Source organism: Oreochromis niloticus, linkage group LG17 (assembly GCF_001858045.2).
Source record: "Oreochromis niloticus isolate F11D_XX linkage group LG17, O_niloticus_UMD_NMBU, whole genome shotgun sequence".
Taxonomy (NCBI): Eukaryota; Metazoa; Chordata; class Actinopteri; order Cichliformes; family Cichlidae; genus Oreochromis; species Oreochromis niloticus.
In genome coordinates this window covers 17,422,722-17,448,533 of record NC_031981.2, presented here as the reverse complement: position 1 = coordinate 17,448,533, position 25,812 = coordinate 17,422,722, and the positions used below count along the sequence as shown (strand labels likewise).

The 25,812-nt window shown below is 40.3% G+C and overlaps 2 protein-coding genes across 3 annotated transcripts in view; both read right to left on the bottom strand.

The window, feature by feature from the left end:
• Positions 1-15,001, bottom strand: part of creb3l2 (cAMP responsive element binding protein 3-like 2) — a 34,082-nt gene extending 19,081 nt beyond the window's left edge. The window contains exon 1 of one of the 2 annotated variants that reach the window (XM_005475880.4): positions 14,399-15,001. In XM_005475880.4, coding sequence (XP_005475937.1) covers positions 14,399-14,497 — 99 coding nt within the window. In that variant the 5' untranslated portion in view covers positions 14,498-15,001. The remainder of the gene's footprint in view (positions 1-14,398) is intronic. The other variant, XM_005475879.4, reaches the window with a different exon arrangement.
• Positions 15,002-17,230: 2,229 nt separating this feature from the next.
• Positions 17,231-25,099, bottom strand: ssbp1 (single-stranded DNA binding protein 1). The gene is made up of 7 exons (XM_003448069.5): positions 24,988-25,099; positions 22,335-22,410; positions 22,062-22,119; positions 21,706-21,846; positions 19,680-19,767; positions 18,800-18,888; positions 17,231-18,498 (listed from the first exon to the last, which is right to left on the bottom strand). Exons 2-7 carry the CDS (start codon positions 22,356-22,358, stop codon positions 18,455-18,457), a joined length of 444 nt encoding a protein of 147 aa, XP_003448117.1. The 5' UTR covers positions 22,359-22,410; positions 24,988-25,099; the 3' UTR covers positions 17,231-18,454.
• Positions 25,100-25,812: the final 713 nt, after the last annotated feature.

The following is a 25,812-nucleotide window of genomic DNA, read 5'->3' as shown; positions in this document are numbered from 1 at the left end:
TTTTATAGTTCTTCTGACTGCTGAAAGAAGCACTTTTTGTATGTCTGCACTGCAGGAACTGCCACTTAAAGCTTTTGGGCCTTTTTTTACTTCCAGCCTCGGGTTAGGTACACGCTGAGCCTCTGAAGCAGGACTGTCCCAAACATGATAGTAATTTATAGGATAGCACAAGTTTTTAAAAGCCTGTGTAAACACTGGAAATTTTTTAAGCATGTAAACAAAAGCTTTTAACCATTCTCCCCACAAAAACAACATTTGACAACCTCAACTGTACCCTTAATGACGAGTTTTGACACCTCAGTATGCATCAATAACGACGTGGTTTGTCGACTATTAGAATAGTTTCCGGGTTTTTACAAGGGTAGGAGGGGGCAGAGATCCCCCTGGCTAACTGAACCAAACCCACTCACTCTATTCTGGAAGCAGGCTGGAAATATGAGCTTCAGGGATTACTCCTTGTAGGCTTCCAAGAGGTAAAGAGTTGACATTAGCCTTGCAGAATGTGGAACACAGCACTAAGAGATGGACTGACAGTGAAATCCTTTATTGAGACTATATGAAACAGATTAAAAAACAACCAGTCGGCAGTGAGGACAGAAAAAAGTCCTCAAATGTACAGAAGGTAGTTATAGGTATAACGTACAAGTTCAACTGTTCGTTAAAGCAAATATCTAATCAGCCAATCACATGACAGCAACTCAGTGACTTTGAATGTTTTGGAATTGGTGTCAGGCAGGCTGGTCCGGAGGGTCTAGTGGGGTTTTCCCACACGAACATCGCTAGGGTTTCCTGACAATGGTCGAAAAAGTAGAAAATGAGCCGAAGTTCTCTATGTGAAAATGCCAGAGGTCAGAGGAGAATGCCCAGATTGGTCCTTCCCTTTATGACAGTGCATCGATCTTTCAGTGGCTGCTTCCAGCAGAAAGGAAAATACAACACGAAGCTCAGATCATCTCAAACTGGCTTCTTGAAGTTCTCTGCACTCACATGGCCTCCACAGTCACCAGATCTCAGAGCACTTTTGGGATGTGGCGGAACGGGAGATTCACATCACGGATGTGCAGCGACTGCGTGATGCTCTCATGTCAACATGGACCAAAATCTCTGAGGAATGTCTCCAGCACATTGTTAAATCCCTGCTACAAAGAATTAAAGCAGCTCTGAAGGTAAAAGGGGTCTGACCTGGTACTACCAAGGTGTTGTAAGGGGTAAATGCTCATGCAATTCTTCTCATCAAATAGCTGTTTAAACCTAACAAGAAAAATAACTAATAGCTTTTGAAAAGAAAGGATTTACTCTACTTTTTAATTCTATTTTTGTGTGTGATGAGCATTTTTAACATTTTACAGGCTGCATAACCAAACAATTGGTTTACATTATAGTTGACTGAGTAATTTATGGTAAAAATATTTATTAAATGCAGCTTTTGAGCAATCCTAAAGCAGATTTTATGCTCTGCACTTGCTCAGAGGTCACAAAGACTAATCAGATGCTGTGGTTGAATCTGAAGGACTCTGTGCCCTAAAATTGAGAAACTGTTCCAGCACACAAAACATTCTGCATCAGCATCAGCAGTGATATTATCACATATCAGACTTTGTTCTTTTGACACATAATGGTAGGGTGGAGAGACGGTTAACGGATGTAAACAGCAGGATGTGAGAGAGAATAACAGCAGGCATGAAGTCCAGCAAGGCTGTTTACCCTCCACCCACATATGGACAAACACAGAGACACAAAACATCTGAATGTGGCAAAAGTTGCAGCAGATCCATTTAAAAATAAAGGTTTCCAGAGGTTAACATCCATTTCCTGTTCAACACAGCGGCCTCAGACCTCATTAATGTTTCAGGCTGAATTATTTTTTTTAAAAAAAAGCCTTAATGTCAGCAGTTAAGTGGAGCCGCGACAGGAAATGTGTTCAAAATGGGAATGTCTGAGGTCCCGGAATGGAAAACATCCCGAGTCAAAGTTCAGAGCTGTGAGTCAGCCTCTGTCTGAAGCGTGCAGTGATGGTACTGGAAATGCGTGTGTGCAGTACGGAGTACGCACAAACAGACCCACAAGAAGACAAATGGAAAAACCGTTTCAGGGTCCCCTGACGAGTAAAACCCAACCCATCCCCTCCCCCCCGCCAACTCCTCTGCCTGTCTCTATCAGCTTCTCAAAAAGTTCCAGCTTCAACCCCCACAAACACAGACTGACACACACTTTCCACTCTTTCCCTGTCATACTGACCTATCATCTGTGCAACCCCCACTCTTCCCCCACCGACCCTCCAGATGTTACACAATGACTTCAGTGGAGAGCAGGCGATGATATCAGCCTGTATTTATTTAGCTTGTTTTTACAGTGGAACCTATGAGAAGAATAAATGTCATAAACAGACCAACAGTGAACCGATTCTGCCTGATAATCTGGATCTTATTCTTCTGTGTCATGAAGCTCTGCTGATGCCCAAAACCCTGTCTTTGCTGAAGCAAATACTGGATATTAATTCTTTGCTAAAAGCTTCTTATTAATAATAAAAAATATATTGCTTTTCACTGTTTGTGAAAACAGTCAATACTGTAGGGTCTGATACTTTAGAGGAAAAAACAATTAGCAGCAAGCTATACTTTACATTTTTAAACCATAATACAGCGTAATAATAACTTTGGACTCATGAGATAGTCAGAGTTTAAACGTTAAAGTAATGGGCCAAAAATTGTGACTTTCACTATACACACACATATGTGTATATATATACATACATATACATATATATATTTTCACAGGTCAAAATATTGGTACGATATTAAAATCATTGTGTGGTCTGTCTCTAGTCAGAGTCAGCAGGGAGGCAGTGTTTCTGTTAAACACAAGCACAGCTGCCCCTCATCTTGTGTGCATTTCCTTCTTAAAAACTGGGTCAGCACACTCCTAACTTTTTCCATCTCTGCACTGCTAACACTGACCATTACGCTCACACATCTCCATCTGAACTCCTTCACCCTTACTAACACATACTTTGAGTTCTTGCAGCTCTCTCGAGCCTCTGATTTTCTCCCAACAACACCAACTTCTTCAACACTGTGTTGAAGTGCGAAGATTTAGGGATTTATTTGAAGCTAATCTCTCCTAAAGCTCAGTTTATCACTCTTCTCTGTTGTGTTTTTTTGTGTTTATCCGGTTTGTTGCTGCAGGTTTCCTTCCCCTGAAGCGTTTGTCGCCGCCAGATTCGGGGTAAAATCTGGGCCGGCGCTGGTCTTGCTGTGCACCCTATAGTGAGCCGTCTTAATCCTCCGAAAACTCAAATACTTGCCTGGGCGCGTTGCTGATCTTAATTCCCCTGTTAGCAGAGTTTTCCTGGGGTGGATGCTTTCCAAGCAGACGCATGCTTCAATGAAAATTCATGCAGGCTGACGCACACTTGCACACATGTGGTGAACTCTGCATGGATGACCGGGCCTGTTAGCATCTCATGTGATTGAAAGATTCAGGTTATAAAAAGGTATGCTCTGTCAGAAGAGCAGAACATCTAGTTTGAAAAGGATGCTAAAATCTAATGTTTGGGTAATGAAAACATAACAAGGATGAAATTCCTCCATGTCATGCATAAATGGAGTCTGTGGACCCTGAAGGATATACGGACCTTCAGTAGTTTGTGATTCTTTCTCCTCAATCTCTCCACACTTGCCCTAAATAATGTGCTAAAACTAAAAATGGACTAAATATTTAGCTTATGTTCCACTTTCAAGACGAGCACAAACCGGGCTGCTTGGTGCAGTTTGCACACACCCTAAAGTGAAGCCACATCTGGCATCCTCACACTCACATGCAGTAACTTTATGTGTCGCTAACATCTGCTGCAGCTCACCAAGAATGACTGAAGTAAAAAAAGAAAAAGTGTGTTTAAGGCCTAAAGACAACACGGGGATGGAGACTGGTCAGTGACCCTCCAGAGGTCGCAAGGGCAAAATGTGTGTGGCGAGTGGTTGGATTCTGTTGCTAGAGTGAAACTGGTTACAAAGAGGTACAGGATGCTACTTAAAACCTTCTTGCGATTGCTTTGGTTACTAGCAAGATGCTGCGGGCACCAGCAGTTCACATGAAAGATGCCAACTTGTCTTTAAACACTCGCCAACCCTTTGTCGAGCTGTAGTGAAAGCAAAAAGAGCACAACACAAATCAGAAACAGAGAAAGGTGGGCCTTCAAAGTAAAGGTTTTACCTTCTGAAACACGCTGGTAAAGTGCCACAACTTGTACTTTGAAGGTGAAAGCTCTCCCTTTCCAGTTTGTGACAACTGTTTTCAAGTTTCAGTGCAGCTCGACGAGCAGTTAGCAACTGTTTATGTGGGTGACTTTAATGTAAACTACAGCACCGTGCTAGCATCCAAAGTGATCACAATGAGGATTTTGGTGCCGCACCCTCAACAGCTTCAGCTCCCCAGTAACCGGTCATCGAATACTTCATTTTTCCCAAGTGACCAGGCTTGTGTGTCTGAGGCCTTAAAAAAAAGTCCTCATCAGTAGTTTACATTATGGCTGGGAGTCAATGAGTGGGAATGCCAAACAAATGTGGGAAATATGGGATAAAACATCAGATCCAGCAATGTAGAATATATTTAATTTTAAAGACTTAGGGATTCAAAATGATTAAAACAAAAAATTCAAACTGAATTCAGAGGTGGAAAAAGCTAAAATGCATTTGAATTTGTCTCAGATAAGTTTTTATATCTTTCTGCTTTTGCAGACTCATGTTGTATAACCGACAACTGTTCATTTGGTAATACTTTATAATGTCTAAAGGAAACCTCAAAGGCTGACATATTTGGCATGTTGCAGAGTGCTTTTCTGTGGAAATTCTGCAGAAGTTTGGGTTGAACGCTTCCTGTAGGGTAAGAATCTGCATCTTGAGTCAGATTACAGCGATACTGCTAAACATAATAGTCCATTTAGAGGAGATTCATGGAAAATTATCAGGGAACGCATTAATATGTGAAAGAATGAAAGGTTAGGAACCAAAACAGACTGATTAAGTCATTTTACATACAGAAAGACGAGTCAGGAGCAGCTGCAGAGATGCTTCTGGCATTTCCAACAGGAGCTGACTCGTCTAGCAGGAGTGACGGATGAGGGGGGGAGGTGGTGGATGATGGGTAGAAAGAGGAGTGAAATGCTAACTCAACAGCAGATGGACAGATTAGCATTTTAAACAGGTCTGGATTGGACTTTTGTTGAGTCACAGGGAAGGTTACCAGCTACTAAAAAACAAAAAACATCAAAGCTGAGTGTTTCTTGGTGCTCACACTGTTTAACACCCAGTTTACAGGCTTTACACGCTTTGATGTTTAATACACGAAATAGTGGAGCTCATGCAAAAAATCCCAAAGTCTCACTACAAGCTGCTAAAGCCACTGAAGTTCTGTTTATTCAGCAAATTTAAAGTTTCTAACATGGACAAAATCCTGTAAAGCAGCTCGGAAAACTCGCCTGAAACTCTTACGTTTAAAAAAAATGCTTCTAAAGAATAAAGAACCAGAGGTCAGTTATCTGTATTTCACTAACAGCGGCTTCTACATAAAACCGCCTCAAGGCTCATTTAAGGGCTGGGTGTATAAACTACTCGGAGGGACACTGAACCCACACCCTGCTAACCACACACAGCCATTTAAAACCTTTTATGGTGCCTAAAGCTGAGGGGAGAGGGGGCAGAGAGATAGAGGATGGAGCAAGAAAAAAGAGAGAAAGGTAGAAGGAGACAGAAATACAGACAGAGGGATAAATTTAGCTTTGCCTCAAAGAACCAAGGCTCCTGTGGATTTTCCATAATGATCCCTCCCCACGCTGATTACTACCTTCGCTTTGCTCTCAAATGGCTGCACGCCTGCAGCAAGCTCAAGTCTGAGTCCACTTTCAAAGTCAAAAGAAAAGTTGCATCAGATTTGACAAAGGAAAAAAAGTGTTGCTCATCCTCCTTGTGTGTGTGTGGACCATCTGCAGACCACTGTCACTTTTAAGGGCCAAAACACTGACATGATTAACGAGATGCAGGAGAGAGAAAAGTCAGAGAGTTTATTTTCAGTGTAGTTCAGTCACATTCTTTAAAAACTTTTCACTGAGTGCAGTCCTGCTTCAGCATTAAATAAATTTGCATTTAAATATTTTAAAGCAGGAAACTTTGAATCACTCTGCAGCCATGCTTGTCTGTCAGTTCGGGATGACAAACATACGGTCTAGGGACAAGAATTGACCCACCAAATGGTTCAATCCTGAAAAATGCAAAGAAGGAACAAATAAACTTCGGACTTTTCAACCATCCTACTCACAAAGGCCTTTAGACTAGTCTGCAACCTCCTGGCAACCACCAATCGTGGGGAGAATTGTGTATTTGACCGGTTGCTGGAGGTTGCGGGTAGCAGGTTGCCGTGGTCACCTTTAGTTGGTACAGAAGATGCCGACTTATCTTCAAACACTTGCTGAATACTTGCCGAGCGGTACTGAATGCAAAAAAGTGCAACACAGACCAGAAATGTTGAATCTCCTCCACACAACAGAAAATAAGGGCTTATTTTTTCTTTGTATCCCAATAAATACACAAACTCATGATTATCAGAGAATCTCCTGTTTTTACAGCAGGTCCACAGTAACAAGGCCAGTTAACTCAGTAAGTTAAGACTGAGTTTAGATTTGAATTTAAACCTGAAGAGCTGCACTGACTGGCTTAACTGACTTACCACAAAAACATTTCTTTATAATTGCATTGCTGAAATTGCACTTGCTTTACTGCAGAGATCTCAGGCTGCTTGCCATCAGTCTTATAAATATGATAGGTTGGTAGGTTGAGTCATGAACTAACGTGGGTTTGACACTCCTGGTCTGTATACTTTTGGTGCGATTGGTCCGCTTGACTTGTGGTGCTCAAACAACCAATAAAAAAAAGGTCCTTTTTTGACATAATTTTGACCTGGTTGCTCAGAAAATACTTCCTTAATGAAACTGCTTACATCGAGGTCTGTGGCTTCTCTTTTTTTTCTCCGTCTACTGCCTCTACCAAAGCAGGTCTTTATAGTATCCCTCTTCAGCAGGTCAGCTGAAGAGGGATACTATAAATATTTGCATCCTATCAGACAGTCCTGAGCCTTAGATGTGTTTCAGTAGCAGGAGAATAAATCCAAAAAGAAACTGAGGCTATGTGGATTTTGAGGGGGTGGGGGTGTTACAGGGTCATGACCTTTGAGAAGGCAACCATCTCCAAAACTGGGACACTTACAGTAAAACTACACAGCTGGATAAGCAGCAGCGTGGGCCAGAAAACTCTATAGAGCTGATTTTTCAGATGAACTCACTCGCTAAAGTAAAATGTTCTTTATTCAGACAATTTTCTTCTTATCACTGAGTGAAATCTGACTGTGGTAACTTATCTTGTTATTGTGGAGATTCAGGAAATGCAACAGACTCAAAACAGAGTCAAAGGAAGCAATAAAACCCACATTCAGCCTTCCAAATACACATTTACAGAAATCCATTTCAAACACATCCATTTCATCCCCGTTTACCTGCTAGTATTAGTCCTACTTGTCTCAACCTGTGTCTCAACGAGTGGTACTCGTAGTCATTGGCCAGTTTAGGTATTCAGAATCAAAGTCAGACTAAGAGTAAACACAGAATTTGGCCCCTTCAATCTGCTACTTTATTTAATTGTCAGGATTTACCTGGCTCTGAGGAAGCGTGTGGGTTTACCAAATTACCAGCAGAGCAGACAAGTTTAGGCAGTAACCAGAATTCAAGGTCAGACGGTAAAAACTGAACCTGAGAGAGGGCTGCAGAGGTTCTGCACAGCTGCTGCTATGTAATTTACCAGTTTTCTTAAATATCAGCAAAACATGCAGCAGCATAGAAAACAATAAGAAGATTTGCTCAGTAAAAAGACAAGCAGAGCTGAGGCCCAAAAGGTTCAACTCCTACTTTATCAGAGCTGCAGTCATTTTTTTTAGAAATGATGAATTGTTTTAATCATTTTAAGTAACAGTGAAAATGTTGCTCCAGTTTCAGCTTCTCTGATGTGACGATGTGCTGTTTTCCTTTTCCATAAATGACAGTAAACTGAATATGTTCAGGTTTTCAAAACTAGGGTTATATCTGGTTTCTTTGAGAAGAAATTAATCAATTGATTATTAAAAACCTGTGCAGATTAACTAATAACAAAAAGATATTACAAACTTTCTGCGCTGTCAAGCATCTACAGTTTTAATTTATTGCACTCGTTTGCATATTTATCTAAACTTACGGCTTCCATTCATAACCAGGAACCGGATTGTCAAACACGCTTCATTGCCCGGGTCTGAGTTTGTAAATAAATCAGACTGCGTCACTGGATCTTCACGTCATCATTTTGCTCCTGTGCGAAAGTCACAGCCGCCTCTTTGAACAACCTGAAGATCCGGCACCACGCCTGCGCTAATAACAGCTTCTTTGAGCTTTGTTCTCACACTTAGGTATGCTCCTTCGGCACGGACTTGAGTTACAGGTGAACAAATCTAAAGAGGCGTGCCTGGTTGTGACATGCAATGTGAACAATTCGAGCTTAAATCGGAATCCTTGTATTGTAAAATTATCTTTCGGTGATTCTAAGAATAAAATACTGCTGTAAATGTGTATGTGTGTGTATGTGTACACTTTTGTTTGTGCATTTGTGTGTGTCCCTATGCCCTGAATGAGCATCTCTCTCCGTGTTCTGACACTCATGTTACAGCGCACACTCGGACCATTCAGAGAGAGACGGAGCGAGGCCACCGGCGAGCAGGATGCCCTGCCCCGACGGAGAACAGGCTCTGCAGTGTGAGCACACGGGCCAAGCTGTTCCCCCTCTGCTGGAATAAAACACCTCTGTCCCAAAAGTGTGCCGAGCCGTCACCAGCCCATCACCTGTGTTCATAAAAGTGCTGGGTTACAGCTGGAGTTACGCTTGTGGATAGCGCCCAGAGATTATCTGTAGGTATGCTGAGTGTTATGTAAGAATACTTGGAAAGCTGTAGCGCATGTGCGGAGCAAACGCACACTTTTCCCCTGCGTGTCGGTCTCTTGTGCTCACCGCAAGGGCAGCGAGTTCAGCATGTGCTCAGCACCGTGCCAGAGTCTGAAATGGAATTTAAATCAGAGGTTTCTTCCTGACTCCTTTTCCTGAAGCCTCTGACAAAAATATGATCTTACCGTCACTTTCTGTCTCTTCTCCACTTGCTGCAGGTCTTAGCTACAGATGTATGTGTGATGAATGATTTTTTTCTCCTTTGTTTAAGAGGGTCTAACATGTTTTTCCTTATTTTCTGTCATATTTGTACTGTTAATTTGACTTCGAACCACATGAACATGAATCAAGCAAAACTACTCAAGTACAGAACTGAAAATAAAAGAAAAGACTCCATCCCTCCTGCACACAAGTAGCACTCACAGGCAAACAGACACACAAAGTGAGTCTTTGGATCCATTTTGCTGTTTCTGTTTGCCGTCTTGGGTTTTTGTGTGTGTGTTTGCAGTGGTTTTGTATCTGTTGGTGGTTGTTCCATCTGACTATTGTGGTCAGTGTGCATTTTTTTCTGCTTCCTTCCCATGAGTTTCTGACTCTGTGGACATGCTGATGCTCACTACAAATACTTTGCATTATTTTGTAGCTGCTTTCACATCCAACTCTGGACAATGTCCCTAAACTCACAAGACGGGTTACCTGCTCTTTTTACACATCACTTTAATCAGATGTTTCAGGATCTTTGTATTAGAGAGATGGCAGGTCAAAGGTCATTTAAAGTCTGACCCGATTGATTCTGACATACGTCTAGACAACTTCAAGGCTGGATCGGGTACGTGAAAATGGCCGCCGTGGTTGTTTTGGGAGTGACCTTTGGATAAAAATGAAAACCATCACGTGGGACGCAGACTCTGGTCCAGGCCACCCTGACCCTTGGGCCTGGACCAGCAGTCCCAGTGTGTGATTCATTCATGGCTCCACATGCAAAAACATCTGGTATTTCACAAGGAAAAGGAGCAGAGATAAGATAAAAGTGAGACAGAAAACAAGTCTAACACAAGTAATGATCCCACAACACTCAGAGTCATTAAATGACCATTAAGGAGGTTACAGCAGGACAGATTAACGTCACTAACGTCTCTTTCAGGTATAAATCGACTGAATATTCTGTGAAATACTCCGTGAAATGACTCCAAACTATATGATTTAGCTAGATCTTACTCAAGCACGCAAACACTTCCAACTTCTTTTATCGTAAGGTTTTGTTTTCATGTGTCGCTTTGAGTCTCTTTCAACAACAAATAAATACATAAATGAAAACCACAATTTCCCTTAATACCAAGGAGACAGACAAAGACGGCCACAAGTTCAGACAGAATTTAGCAACTAACCAGAAACATTTGGTAGTGACCAAAAATTGAGCTAAAAAAAGGACGATTATCAGACTATTTGAAAGGTGAAGCAAAACTAGATCTCTTTTCCACACCTGGCAGTAAAAGGCATCAAGTGGATCGTCATGACGAAAAAATGGTACCACAGGTACAAAAGTCACCCGTCTCTTCAAAAACTCGATTTTTAAAGAGTAAATATATGAATACACAAGATTTTCAAATGAATACACAAGATTTGATTGACTTCTTGAAACAGACAGACAGACAAGCCTAAAATATGTATTGTTACTCCACTACAGTGTCGCTAAAGGAATTTCACGGGTGAGTGGAAATAAAAGGCTAAAAAGAAACAGGAAAGAAAAAATAGTGCCTCCACCTTTAAACCAATCAGCTGTTATCATTCAAAAACCTGAGAAACCTGAACACGATAAAAGCTTTCAAACAGCGACGGGATAACATGGGAGGAGCGCCTGATTGATGAGAGGAGCAGCCGTAAAGGGCGAGGAAACGACACGTGCTACCGCCGGAGAAGGTTCACACTGTCGAGAGGAATTCTAGCGAATGGCAACAAACCTCCCTCCCCAGGGGTGGAGGGGGGAGAAAGTGCGAGAGAGACCCGACCCACGACCTGAAGAGAGGAACAAAGACTCCAGTCTGCTTCTCAAGCTGCCGGAGATTCAAACACTACAGGCTTGTTGGTTTCTGCAATCATACATCCCCCACTCCCCCCCACACACATGCTATTCATGCTTTACTAAATACAGTGTCCAGTGACCTAACGGGAGCACCTTCCCTCTTAACACAACCTGGGCTGTGTGTGTGTTGGTGAAGTTTCACCACAAAGAAACTAAAGTGAAAAGTGTGTTTAGTGTTAAAGATTCACCGATTTGTAAGACTGATTCTGCTAAAAGTCACAAAACATAAAAAAGTAGTTCTTTTAATTTTTATTCTAGATTTTAGAAACAGGTTTAAGGAGATTCGGAGGGAGCACGTGTCGCTGATTTGTCGTCTAAACGAACATCAAAAAGGTTTCAGACTTTTGCTCGGCTTCAGTCTGAAAAGTTCAACCAACTTTAGCCACAAAGTGGGAGGTTGCAAAGTTTCCGCCGATCAGCAGGCGATTGTGCAAAAAAAGCGGGATGCACGAGTATATTACCATGCAGTGGCTGGTTTATGTACTTGTTGCTGTAGCAAACACAAAGTTTAATTAGCCACACCTTATAATCTGTGAATTCAGGTGTGTTGAGTCCCATCGGAACAGGTACGACATCAAAATTAAGCAACAAGTCAGTTTGGGAGGTTCCTCGATATTCCACGATCAACTCCAGGTGTTTTTATTACAAAGGTTTCAGGAATCCCAGCGTCAGACCACGTAAAGTCACAGAGTGCGGTTGTCACCAACGCTCTGCTGACTCAGTAACTGCAGGGCTCCAAACCTTCTCTGACGTTAACATCAGCGCAGAAGCTGAAGGCTGGGAGCTTCACGGCCTCCATGGCTGAGCAGCTCCTGGAGGTGTAACGTGCAGGTGTCCCAGTACTTCTGTCTATATATAGTTTAGGTAAGCGCAAAGTGACCTATGGCCAGCAGGGGGCAATGCCATAGGTTGGAAAAAAGAAAAAAATTTCTTGCTAGGTGATGTTATGTTAGCAAAATACCTATTTTACACCACCTGTGGAGGGCAATCTGAAATGAGCTGTGAAGAAGAAGTATGAACCTTATTACCAAACTTTTAAAGCACTTTATAATCAGATCTGACTGATTCTGTACATGCAGTTTGAATATATTTCCATCACGGCTGCAGAAATAACTGCCCAAGATGGCTGTCAAGTGGCAGGACTTGCTTCCAGAACAAATTGCCTGCATTTTCCAGTGATCTGCCGTATATATCTCAGTAGATATAACGTATGCAAAATACAAATACATCAGAAATGCTTATATGCAAATGGAATGGAACCGATATTTCCATTAAGTTGGTAAAGATATGCATCTTTCTCTAAAGATTTAGCTCGTACTCAAAGCCGCTAACGGCGGGAAAAAGCTGCAAGCGCATTGTGAATTCGTGGTGGTGAATGATTCAGCAAAACGATGGCTGTTTTCACACATCCAGTGGTGGGTTGTTACCAACGCTGACTTTCACTCAACTTTTGCTCCGTTTTTGGCCTCCCCCGACCGACTGCCTCTTTTGGCAAATGCTTTTGATTGGAAAGCTCACAGAAATGCAAACGGCTGCATAATTTACGGCATTTTTCAGTATTTTTATTTTCCAAAGATCACAGCTACAGCTCTCGGGTCTGCAGGTATTTGAGAGGAACTGTAGCCTCGGGTCGTGTTTAAAGGCCCTTCATTCACAGCATGAATGCTGTCTGAAGCTTTAACACAAGTCTTTACCTGTCTGCGGGAGGCTGCCTGTGTTTGTGTGAGCCTGCTTTACTCACTCAAATCTCATCACACAGCCATAACATAGAGCAGGAACGCCACTTCTTTTATTTTTGGGGGGGAGGGGGGCAGGCAAGTCAGCATGATGCAAATGATTAAATTACAGATTCGTAACGTGGTTTAAAGTTGGGGGGGAAAGGGCTCAGAGAAGTTAATATTAAGTCAATGCAATGTCCTCAGAAAGGATGGAAACAAAACTCAGGCTCATTAGGCGCCTGTGGTGTCTGATTCCCCTCCTGTAAGTGAGCTGGATTTCTCCCTGCAAACCCAGACGCTCCTCCCTTCTCCACACACACACACACATATATGCAGATTTGACACACAAACACCTCTCAGTCTCGCGTTCTCCATCTCACTCGCTCGCCTCTTGGCCCACAGTGTTCCCCGAGAAGTCACACAGCTGGGAGACACCCTTCAAGTTACATAACTGCAGGCCTCATCTTACTGAGACCAGACGCAGCACTCATGTTTCTCTTTTTATTCTACTTTAATCTGCTGCTCATTCTCTCTCTTTTCTCTCTCACAGCACACTGCAACGCCGTTGTTTGTGACTAACACCTTCTGTGGGCACATGAAAGCAGAAGCTTGTGTTTAAGCAAATAATGTGGTAGAACTGAAGCCGTTATAATGTCGACTGCGCATGAATAAATCCTTTAAATATCCCCACTTTGCATGGATATTTTTTGTAAATGAGATGCCTGCAGCAGCTATAACGAGTTCATGCTCCGACTCCAGGTTTTATCATCCACAGGACATGAAGCCGCAGCTCACTTTAACACGCTTTATAAATATTTAAAGGACACTGTTAGGTAGAGAGCCAGCTCCAAAAAATCCAGCATTAGTAAAGCACTAAAAACTAAAGTTATCACTCATTTAAATCTACTTATTGCAGGGATGGTGGCTCGATGCTCGGCCTCTCCAGATGCTGAAGGATTCTTGAGAATAGCACTGAACCCCAAGCTGCTCCCACTGGTAGCTCCACAGCCACTGGTGTACAAGTGTGGTTGTCTAAATGAGGAAAGTACTCAAAATATCATGTGCATCTATACTAAAGAAAGAAATACTACATAAATGAGGACCTGGAAGTATATATATATATGTATATTTTTTAAAAGCAATTGCTTTGGTTTGATTGGAAAAATAATGATTTTCATGAAAGCAGCTTATAAATAAAACTGCCAGATACGTGTAATTAGGTCCACATTATTCAACTCTGAAGTATGAAAGAGTAGAAGTACATAGTAGTGTAAATATACTTGTGTAGAGTGCTTTAAATGTGTGTCTTAGTGAGTCATCTGAGTAAAACCTTGCAGACTGATTTGTTTTAAAAATGTAAAAATCCTGGACCCCAAGGCTCAACTTTTGAATGGAGAACAGGGTACCACACACACACACACACACACACACACACACACACACACACGCATACACATCCTCCCCCCTCCTCTCTACTAATACCTCATCTAAGTGAGATAAGGGTGATCATCCCCCGCTGAGCAGCTGCAGAGCCGATCACCAGACCCCTGATCGATCATTTACACCCTTGCTAATCGATCACTTACTGTGGTGTTGAGCACACAGTCGATTTCTCCGGCCTCGGACAGCTCGCTAAGGTTCCTGTCCCAGTGAAGAAACGACTCACTGCTGTCCAGGATCTCCATGATTTCCTCCACACAGACTCTCTGTGGCCTTGTTGTTTTTTCCCCTCCTCCTCCAGCAGCAGCAACAGCAGCACAAACACAACGGGGCTCTGTTGCAGTGCAGACAGTCTGGCTGGAAACCTCAAACTCCACCGGAAAGTTCTCCACAACTTTTTGGAGCGAAGGCAAAGAAATAAAAACACAGTCGAAACGCGTCCAGTCGGTTCAGATACAGAGATATAAATGTGACAGAGGGCTGAAGCAGACGCATTCAAGCTGAGAGCTGTTGTTGTTGTTGTTTATCATCTCTCCTCTCTGGATCAGGGTCCACAGAGTGTTTCCACCAGGCTCCCCTTCCTTTTCTTACCTCCTCCTCTCAGACACACAGGAATGTGTGGGAGGAGTCACAGACAGCGAGACAGAGGAGCAATAAAAAACAAAAAAAACAAAAAAACAAAACACAAAGCAAACTCAAATCTTAATCTCAGCCTTTAGAACGACTGATAATACAGCATCAAACATCACAACATATTAAAAAAACAGAACATTTAAAGCCCCGTCATTAATTTCTGCCACTAGTTTGAAAATAGTCAGGTTAACTAAGCGGAGCTTCCGGTCTCTAATTTCAAAATAAAAGACCTAATAGTGATTGCAGCGCTTTTTTTCTCGTTGTTGGCAAAGAAAAAAATGTCTGCAATTTAAAAACAACGACAACAACAATATTGTTTTGATAATGATGATAATAATGATAATACATGCAAAGATATTAATTGCATACAAAAATATTATTCTTGTTAATTATGATTTCAAAAAATACTACGACTAGTACCATGTTATAACAATAATAATAATAATAAATTAATAATAACAACAACAATAATAATAATAGTTAAGTTTAGACATTTGTATAATTATTATATAAAAGCTTATTTAGAGTTTCTTTTAAAAAAATAAAACTTATCATAGCATCAACGCCTTTAAATTGTATAATCAACTTATCCAGCGGCCACCACAACAACTAAAAAGGTTAAGTCTTCAGCTTAGATTTAAAGATTGCATGGTTACCTCTGCAATTTGCTTACATTTAAATATAAAACCAACAACGTCTTGTCAAAGGGCTTTCGGGGTTTTGGAAAAACTTTATTTAAATTTTTTGCTCCCCAAAAGTTGTTTCTGTTCATCTGGACATTTTCAGTGGGAGAAACGTTTCGTCACTCATCCAAGTTACTTCTTCAGTCTCCTGAAGAAAAAGTCACTTGGATGAGTGATGAAAGTAACTTCTTCAGTCTCCTGAATCAACTTTTGGGGATTTACTTATCTGGATGAACGAGCATGCATCAAGAAATTCTTTGCTACACACATACATTTCATCGGAACATTTTCAAAGATTATATTTATGTGTCTGAAACTACTACTGTACATTTGTTGCTGTTACAGTTGTGAAGGGTGTCTCCTCTAATCCAGTATATTTCTTAGATATTGTACAAACTATTAACTCGGAATGTTTTCTTATGTGGTGTGGTCATTCCACCATGCAAATGGTGGAATGACCCAATGTGTAGATGATTGTAAATTTAAAGTTAAATTAATCCATCCCTAGGCTATCTCTTAAAAATGTAAAAAAAATAAAATAAAAAAAAAAATAAAAAAAAAAAAATGTTTTAATTACAATATTAGAAATAACTAGAGTAGTGTGATTGCTTTAAAGATTGGTGCTGCTTAGGTTCTAATGGTTTAGTATCATGGATTTTTTTCTAACTTCTTGCATGAAAATGAATATTATAGTATTTTTCTTATTAAAAGAAAAAATATCAATTGTCTATTTCATATGGAGGACCACAAGAGCCACGCGCAGAATTTTTTATTTCGATGCGCGTGGCTCTTGTGGTCCTCCATAATTTCTACCCCGTGAGTTATGAAGGAAAATGTAACTAAGCAAAGTTACAAACTAAAGTCATTCCTGTCTTTCAAAAAAGCTTTTATTTTTTTAAATAACACGAAGCTACTTCCGGTATCACTGTGGTTGATTGGTCTTGAATCCACAGGTTTCTCTCGTAAATCAACCGCCCGCCCACATTCGTCTACCTGACCAATCAGAGCTCTTCTGTGTTTAAAGCTCCTCAGAGCCTTTCACTGACAACCTGCACAGCCAATCAGGAACTTCAAAAAACTCGCGCGACCAATTACTTTAGGCCAAGAATACCTTCTCGTTTTAATCCCACCCAGGCTGCTACTGAAACAGACCAATCACATTACTCTAGTTAAAACAAAAACAAAAACACCGGTTTAAAGAGTTCATTTTAAAACAATATTTGAAAAAAAAAAAAAAAAATGTATACCTTAACTATAAAAATTACATTTTCAGTTTATTTCAAACGTTTTCTCTCATTTTTTGTATTTTTACCCAAGATAAAGTAATTTTTAAGTGCATTTAATAAATATTTTAAACATAAATTTTGTTAATTGTATCTTTAGGAACATATATGTATTTTTTTTTTTTTAAATGTCTACTATTTCCTTTCTGCACAGTTAAGTCACTGTGCAGGAAGGAAATGAAGATAAACAGATAAATGCAACTGACAAGAGAGTGACAGAGCAGAAAACGAGAGTAAATGTAACTGATAATATTTGTCAAATTCCCCACATAGTAATGTGGTTATAGCTATAGATGACTCAGGCAGTTAAACATGAAAACAGCAAAAATTAAAACCAGTCTTAAGGTGTCGAAATTTGCGAGACATGTGCACCTTGACCTCCAGTGAAACCTCTTTTATTTAGGAGCAGAGCTGGAGCAGATACTTTAATTTTTTTTTTAAAGGAAGAAAAAAAAAAAGTAACATAGGGTCAAATGGGACAAAACTGTTACCACATCAGAGCTGTATCTTATTTTGCAGAAGCGTCCAATCCTGAGGCTGATCGTGTAGCAAGACAAAAATGTGCAAATTGCACGCAGATTGCAACACTTGAGATGACTCTGCTTCTAACACTGAGCAGCTTTCTGCTCGAGGAAGAGACAGGTAGCAGTTTAATTCAACTCCGAGAACAAAAAAAAAAAAAAAGACCTCCCTTTGAAGCCGTTTAGTTTCAGAGACAGGCATCCTGAGATTCGATTACCTGTCATAAATCTGATTTTAACACCATCTGCAACACATCAACATTTCAGGCGCATGGAGAAACAAACCTGTTTTCAGCTTTGTGGTGATGCATTTTACACATAATCTAGTGACTTTCTGAAAGCTTTACTTAATTTAAGAAGCGGGAGATCACGTTAGGCCATAAAAGATGACCTAACCTGTGAGTTAACCTCGGCAGCAGCTACTTATAATGGAGATTATTGCTGCATCCTTCCTAGAAAACTCAACGATTTCAAGCATAAAGCGTGACGGAGAGATGCGATGAGGGAAAATAACTTGCAGGCAGAATTCAATTTAAATTTCTAAACAGGTTTGTGGGCGTCTATGTGAAACTGGTTCACAGGGTAAATTTGTCTTTCTCACCATGAAACAACTTCAGCTTATAAAGACAGTATGTCTTTACTGGCACAAGGAAACAAAAACTATAACATTACAAGTCACAGTAAGTGAGCGGAGACTGAGAGCTGCTCTTAACAGAGCTACAACTTTTCAAAGAGTCCCCAAACTCAGAGTTATGATTCAGGAGAAGCGTTTAGAACGACTTGGATGGATTAAACAACATTAAAGTTATCTGTAACGTCTAAGTCATAATCAGTAGGTGTACGTTTACTACAGCTGAGCTCTTTCTGCTCCTCCTGAAGCCTCAAAGACTTCATGTGCACCAGCAGGTGGTGCCGCAGTCAAAGATGATCATAGCTTATCCTGTCCGTCCCCCCGGCTTCTTGTGAAAACAGTTCCTTTACTTCACGTCCTCGAGTCTTATTTTGGTATAAAGAAGAAAATACAAAAAGAAGTCGCCTTGGTGTTTGGCAGAGACGAAAAGGGAGAGGGAGAGGAAGGCCCTTCAGGTTCTGTCTCGCACGTTATCACTCAGGAAAATGATGTTGTCTGCAGAGAATCAAAAAGAATAAGAGAGGAGAACATCAGGGTGACATGTTGAGAGAGTAGATGCGTGTCACTGGATTTAGGCTTCAGCTGGAAATCTACGCTTTAACTGAAAAAACCCCCCCTGAATCCTGTGCAAAAGTCCCAGCATTTCATGTCTTTCTATTGGCTGCTACTGCATATGAAACAGAGACACCACCACACAATAATAAACAAGTAATAAATGTCGGCAGTGTCGACACAAAGAGTATCCACTGAAGTCTAAATCAGGCCCAAGTGTGTTTGTGAGGGTGTTTAACCTGACCTGCGATGATGGTGGTGGCCTGACGTCTGACTTGGTTCTTGTCCACATATTCGCCGTAGTCCAGCTTCCCCTCTACTAGAATCCTCGACCTGAAAAGGACAATGGTTCATTAACACAATGTTCTTTTATTCTGTAACTCCTAATGTGATGAGGAGATTCTGGAGCTTAAAGGCCATAAAAACATATTTTTATATCTGAAAACAGAAGTCGTAGGAGTTACTGAGTGTAGAACTCTTACTCAAAATACCAAAGAGCATTTGTTTCCCCCCCGAGGAGTGTTTATACTCTGAAATTCTAATAAAATGCTGCATGTCTTTATAAGGTAAAGAAGGACTACAACTGATTTTACATCATGTTGTGTATACTTGTCATGGAGGCTGTGAGAACAACCTGTTCCTGCCTGGCAGCTCCAACGTCAGCATCTTTGACTTGATATAGCCCTTCTCCCTCCTCTGCACGTGTCCAAACCATCTCAGCCTCGCCTCCATCTCTAACTCTGTCATATGTACACTGTCATAAAGGTGGATGCTGATTTTTACAGTAACTACTGCAAGCTCTAAATCTACAAAGCCAGACATGTCACTGGGAGTGGGTATTCTTCATATGGCCATCTCACAGAATTCCCACTCACATGCCGTTCAAACCTTCTGTTTATGAGGGGCAGCCAATCAGAGGAAAGCCAGCTCATGTCTGACAGTGGATAAACACAGATAGGATTACTCTGGTTACTCTGTGATTGGCCTGGGTTTGGGAACATTTAGAGAGCTGGTAAAAATAGGCATGCAGCTTTTTTCCTTTTCCCATCCACAGCAGAGCAGTAAATCTACACATGTATTCACAGCTAAGTCTTCTGCCTGTACAGGAAACATGCAGGTCCTACCCTTTTTTGACGTACTGGTACGCCACGTCTCTCAGACCAGGTTTGAATATGGACACACGATGCCACGTCGTCTTCTGGCTGACGTCACCTGGAGTCAGAAAACAGCAGCAGGCGAATCAGATTAATTGGTATTCAGACACTCCGAAGAAACAACAGCGCTTAGAATACCTTTAAAAACCGAGTTAAGCCCAAGAGAACATGAGAAAAAATGTCAATCCTCTTATTTGGAGTGTTATTCATTCTGATATTTAAACACTTTAAAGGCTGCCTGCACTGCTTTTCTATCACAGTGAGCTCTGAAACACGTCTCATCAGTTGCATTTATAATTTCTAATGATGATCATGAATGAACCATAAAGGCTGGAGTGTCTGATGACGACTGAGCCCAGTGGAGAGACACGTGAAGAGCAGCTGTCTGGACTCAAAACCTTGAAATCCAGCAGTAGTGATGAATAACAATCCGTTCACATTCGCCGACGCCCTCTAGTGGCAAACGCAAGCAGTTGCATCCAACTTTGACTGATAAAACAGTGATGTCACAACAACATGAATATCCCACCTTCAATAGAAGCTCCACAGATAGACTTTAACAAAATAAATGATTATTAGTTTCCTAAATAATTTCCTACTTCTTGTTACTGAAACATCATCCAGACACTTTATTATATTTTCTCCTTTATTTGGAGCTTTATTTTGAGCTGACTCAGCTTCATCAGTGCATTTTTAACAATTATATAGTTTAGCATTTAAAACTTTTAAAAGAACACTTCACCTTTTATTTCATTTGAAAATTGAAGCTAAAATACAGAGAATGCATCTGCTACTCAGTGACTAACATAGAAAGACCGACACTGAAATGCTCGTGTTTAATTCAGGGACGCAGTCAAAGAAAAATGAGACCTTGAAGTGCAAACATCCCTCGCCCTGCAGAAAATGCATGATATGAAAAACATCTAGCAGCAAAAACAGCAGGTAATATCAGTGCACGTTGATCTGCAGATATGGATCAAAATCATGCAGTGGGGTAGGTAAATATGACTGAGCAACAGCAAAATGAAACACAGCTGACCAAATCATCACAAACCCTGTTGAATGTTGGTGCTTTCAATGTGTAAAACCAGACTGAACCAAATCAGAATGAAAACAGGGGTGTTGGTTACTTTAGTAAATCTGAGTTGAAAGATCAAGCTGGGAAATGTCACATTTCAGAGGAGGACGTTTCAGTTTATTCACAATTAAAATACAATAATATATAAAATAGTTATGTTTGTAAAATGGGACTCCCCTTAAGCTAACCACAGCTTATGAATACGGACTCAAACAACAAGCAATATGCACCAAATGCATACGTACTAACCTAAATCACTCCGCTATCCCAAGATTACCCTAAAGATCCTAGCATATAAACAGCACTAATCCAACACATTGACATCAGGGATGTCAAAGTCATATTACAATGTGGGACACATACAGCCCACTTTGATCTTAAGTGGGCTGTAAGTTTAACTACACATTTAATCCATGAGTTATATTAATATAAGATGAATTGGTCAGTGTCAACAGTATGTCTCAGTTTTTCTACTGCTGTAGTAACTGACGAAAGAAATATCTGCCCACACGGGTTTTTGGAAGTAAATCGTAACAAACAAATGTGTAAAATTAGAGAAAAACTTCTGGTAGATCACTGCTCAGACTGAAACTTTCTGTTAATTTACAGGAAATTTTTCATGGATCACTTAATTTTTTTTATCTATTGCTTAGGTACTTTGGTGTAGTATGAATAGCAGTTAAAGCAGGACAAGCTGTAAAAGGTCTCAAAATGCAGTAAAAAACCTAAACTTTTGCCCTGGTTCACATTTCTTTAAGATGTGCAGTGGGTCTGATTGGAGTCTTTCATGGGCCAATTCTGGCCTCATAGCCTTAAGTTTGACACATGAGAATAATAGTATGAACATCAGTTGGAGGTCTATTGTAAGTTTTTAGTAGATCTTTTGTTGGATCTAAAGACTACATTATACACTCCTACCTGGTGAGCTCATTTCTCCCTCTCCAGAGCGCCACATCTCATTGGTCGCTAATGAGAAGATGGTAACTGGGTTTCTGCCCTCCACCTGTCTCATCACCGGGTCCTGACCGACCCGACCTAACAGCTGCACCCGGTTTATCGCTGAAACAGACACACACAGCATATTTATTACAGTTGGCCCAGCGTTTATGAAAATCCCCTTTGAATTAATGTGTAATAACTAGACATGGTCCTGGTCCTCCATGACAAGAAAACACTGCAGCAACCTGATGTTCTGATCTCAACCCAACTGTAAAAAGGTTCAAAACCCCTCATAGCAGAGAGAAAAGAAGCTGGAGAAGACAAACTTCACTTACATCTCTCCAGGATGAGGCTGGCGTCTGTACTCCTGTACCTCACCACCTGCCGGATGATCTGAGAAGGAACAACCAAAAAGTTTAAATACTTCAAAATGTTGGCAACAAGATTTTAAAATATATATATATTTACAGTTTATACTTTTCCCCATTCCATCTGTTGTTACAATTACAACAGATGGATTACAATTACAATACCTACTAATCCTAAATCTAATACTGATTTTATCTGGTACGGTTTTTATGGTCCAGTGACGACTGTTTCCTCCTCACCTGTGCTGATGCACTTCTAAGCATCTTTCTTCTGACTGAAGACAAACACAGCAGCTGAGAACGATACAGTGCAGATCTGAAAAACACAATAGAAATAATGTGCTGGCTGCAAATATCTTCCTTAAGTTTGAAAGTGCTTCCAAACCAGACAAAAGAAAAAGATTATAGTTAACATAAATATGTTATCATTGCCCTAAAATATCTCCCAAAATAGCATTTCCATCCATCCATCCATCCATCTTCTGCCGCTTATCCATGTCTGGGTTGTGAGGGCAGCAATCTAAGCAGAAGCTCAGACATTCCTCTTCAGTCCTTCTGGTGCGGTACACTGAGGCGTTCCCAAAGCAGCCAACTGGACCACCTGGACTTGTCCAAAACACCTCAGCTGGTTCATCTTGATGTGGAGGAGGAACAGCTCTACTCTGAGCCCTCACACCTTCAGACGAAGCTCATTTCATCCATTTGTACATCTAACTTTCGCTTTCAGTCCTCAGCTGGTGAAGGCAGGAATGCTGACTGACTGGTTCATGAGTGAGAGAAACTATTTTAATCAGCAACAACAAACGGGATGTTTAAATGTGGCTGACTACATGCTATCTGTTTGCTTGCTGTTTAGTTTTAGTTTCATGTATTCTATTTAACTGTAAAGTGTACGTTGGAACTTCATATGGGGCTCAAGAAGAGTTTCCAATTAAGAAGTGTGTCTAAATCACCTGATCATAATCACAGGTCCAAGCTTACTCATTGCAGCTGCACATTTAAAACATATTATACACCGAAGTCACGGCAGTATTTGAATATGAGAAAAACTACTGTGTTTGTCCAATTTTCTCTGCCTCAATGGATGTGTTTATTGAGACTCTGGAAGTCTACAAGACTGTGAGTCATAACTAAAAAGACTAAAACTAATACTGAAACTAAAAAACTAAACATTTTTAAACATTAAAAGCTAAAATGAAGTGAGAAAATCAACTCTAGTAACCAGCAAAATAAACGGTAGGGCTGTGCGATATGACCAAAATCTCATATCCCGATATAAGACATCTATCATCCGATAACGATATAAATCACAAAAATTTAACATTTTCTGTAAATTCTGTGAAACTCGGGCAGCTCGACTTGCGTGAAGTGTTTCCAGCTGAGCGTCATGTACCTGGAGTCGAGTGTTTGATCCGATGCATGAAACGATACATTTTTAGACATAAGTTGTAACGGCGGCTGTTTTCTTTGTGAGTATTTATTACATGGCGTGCTGCGGGGAAAAGCCTGTTCTAACGTTTGAGTCTAAGGTTTATTTTTTTGGCACCTGGCGTCTCTTTTTTGCTTCTCATCCGTAAACTCTCTGCATACTCTTTCACGTGATTCAGTTCATTTTGAAAAGTCGCAAAAGGATCTTGAGCTTTATTGTGAAAGGTTTATGTGGAAAATAAACAAGCGGATACGCGATGGTTTTACCGTCGTTGTTGCTAAAGACAACGCATAAAAACAGTCGCTTGTCCTTCCGTAGTGTGGTTATATAAAATATAAGAGAAAGAGAGAACTTTAGTAAATTAATATAGCCACTACAGTGACCATCAAAACGATGAAAAAATATTGCCGTAAACAGTTTATTTTGCGACACCAATAAACAAACAATAGCGTAAAATGAAAGGATAGATGTTTTAATATCCTCATCCGATATATATCGTTATATCGAACAGCCCTAATAAACGGAATTAAAAACAAAAAGCCAAAAGGAAATAAAAATAAAAAAATAATTAGAAAACAAAAAACTATAATACCTCTGAAGTGAGCCAGACCAGTGAAACTGAAAAATGTGTAAGATTAGCAACAACAGTCCTGTAATTGTAGAATATAAAGTTTTTTGTTACCTCATAGAAAACGTCTGTTTATTTTATTTTTATTAACACTGTGTACTCGGTATATTACACAAATACAGTTTGTAGCTTTCACTTAATTACTTTAATGTAGTACCACTGGCCATGACATAAGTCTTTAACAGTAGAAAAACAGCAAAACTTACATACAGTTAATAGTCTAAAATGTTTACCAGGATTGTGTTTGCCGGGCCGATTTTAGACACCATGCCTTATGTTTTACACCTTTGCTTTGTAGTAACTGCTCAAAGTGACCTGGTGCATTTCAAGATAGCTATAGGCTTGCTTTTACAAGGCTCGAAGTCAAAAATGTCAAAAAAAACAAAAAACAAAAATAAAAAAGATCTACTCAGAAGCAAACTGCTATTATATATTTGTTTCTTCAAAATAAAGTAAGTAATTTTATAACAACCCATATCCCTTTAATGCTAGTTTGTTGATAATGATAGTTTGTTTCGGTGGTTTAGAGTGAGTTTTACTAGTAAGTTCACATTTTATGTGCAACAAAGAGAGTTCAGAGTTAAGCTAGTAGAGAAATTAGCCCAGTTTGTGTAGCACCGACCACCAAAGTCAGAGCTCCGGGTTCTCAGAGGAGCATCGAGGCTTGAGGGCTCTCCCGCCATAGGATGCAGGCTCGAAACAAACCCCCCAGTAATCAACGATTTTATCCCCAAGCCCGGATTTATAGCGGGGAGCAGCTGGAGAGGAACCCGTGTCACAAAACTGTACAAACACGAGCTCCTCAGTGGCTAATAAAGAGCCGCTTATAAACTTACCAGGTGCAACACTTCAGAAGAATCTTCTGTAACCTCACGCTACTTCCGGTCCGTCTCCAACAAGAGTCCGACTTTCCATGTGTCGTTAAAGTTCTATTCCGCTTTAAGGGCCTTCTTCTTTCTTTTTCGGCTACTCCCTGTAGGGGTCGCCACTGCCTCCATCTCACTCGCTCTCCTTTCTAAATCGTCCTCTTTTCCCCTTCATCTTCATCCACTGTCCCTATTCATGTTGGTCACTCCCTATAAAAATGTTATCCAGAAAAGAATTACTAACAATTCAAACACAAATTACCTTTTACAAACATATAGTGACAAATATTCGTCTTATTGAGCTCCAGGTTATGGAAGCTTGTTTCCACCTCTGAAAAAATATTAACTTGGAGTTAAAGTATGGGTTTATGACACCATAGTTCTAAATACAATGATTTATTTTGTGATATTTTAGTCTTTAAGTAGAAATACATACTATTTTTTATTCCTCTTGGTTCTCGAAACCTGTAAGCTGGGGTTGGGGTGAGTCAAAAACAAACCGTGGTGAATCTAGCTCCCCTGCAGTGCAGCAGTGTATAAGACAGAATTATCCCAGCTGATTTCCATTTTTGCATTAATAATAATAATACAAAATAAATAGGAGATGATCCTGATAAAGGCCAGTCTGCAAATATACCATTCGGTATGTTTTTTAAACTTAAGTAGTAGCCTTATTTTTGCCCCAAACATTGAATATTTCCACTGACATTGAATTTATTTAAAAATTAGTTTTGAAATAGTCAGGGATCGAGTTGATAAAGTACAAGGAAATTTAGAAATAAGCAAGCTTTACTA

What these genes read in the sequence shown, in the direction of transcription:
- ssbp1 (XM_003448069.5), bottom strand. Translation starts at nt 22,358, where the DNA reads ATGCTTAGAAGTGCATCAGCACAG. An exon ending in GGGAGAAATGAGCTCACCAG is followed by an intron (nt 19,768 to 21,705) that starts GTAGGAGTGTAT and finishes TTCTGACTCCAG; the next exon opens with GTGACGTCAGCCAGAAGACG. An exon ending in GGCCACCACCATCATCGCAG is followed by an intron (nt 18,499 to 18,799) that starts GTCAGGTTAAAC and finishes GATTCTCTGCAG; the next exon opens with ACAACATCATTTTCCTGAGT.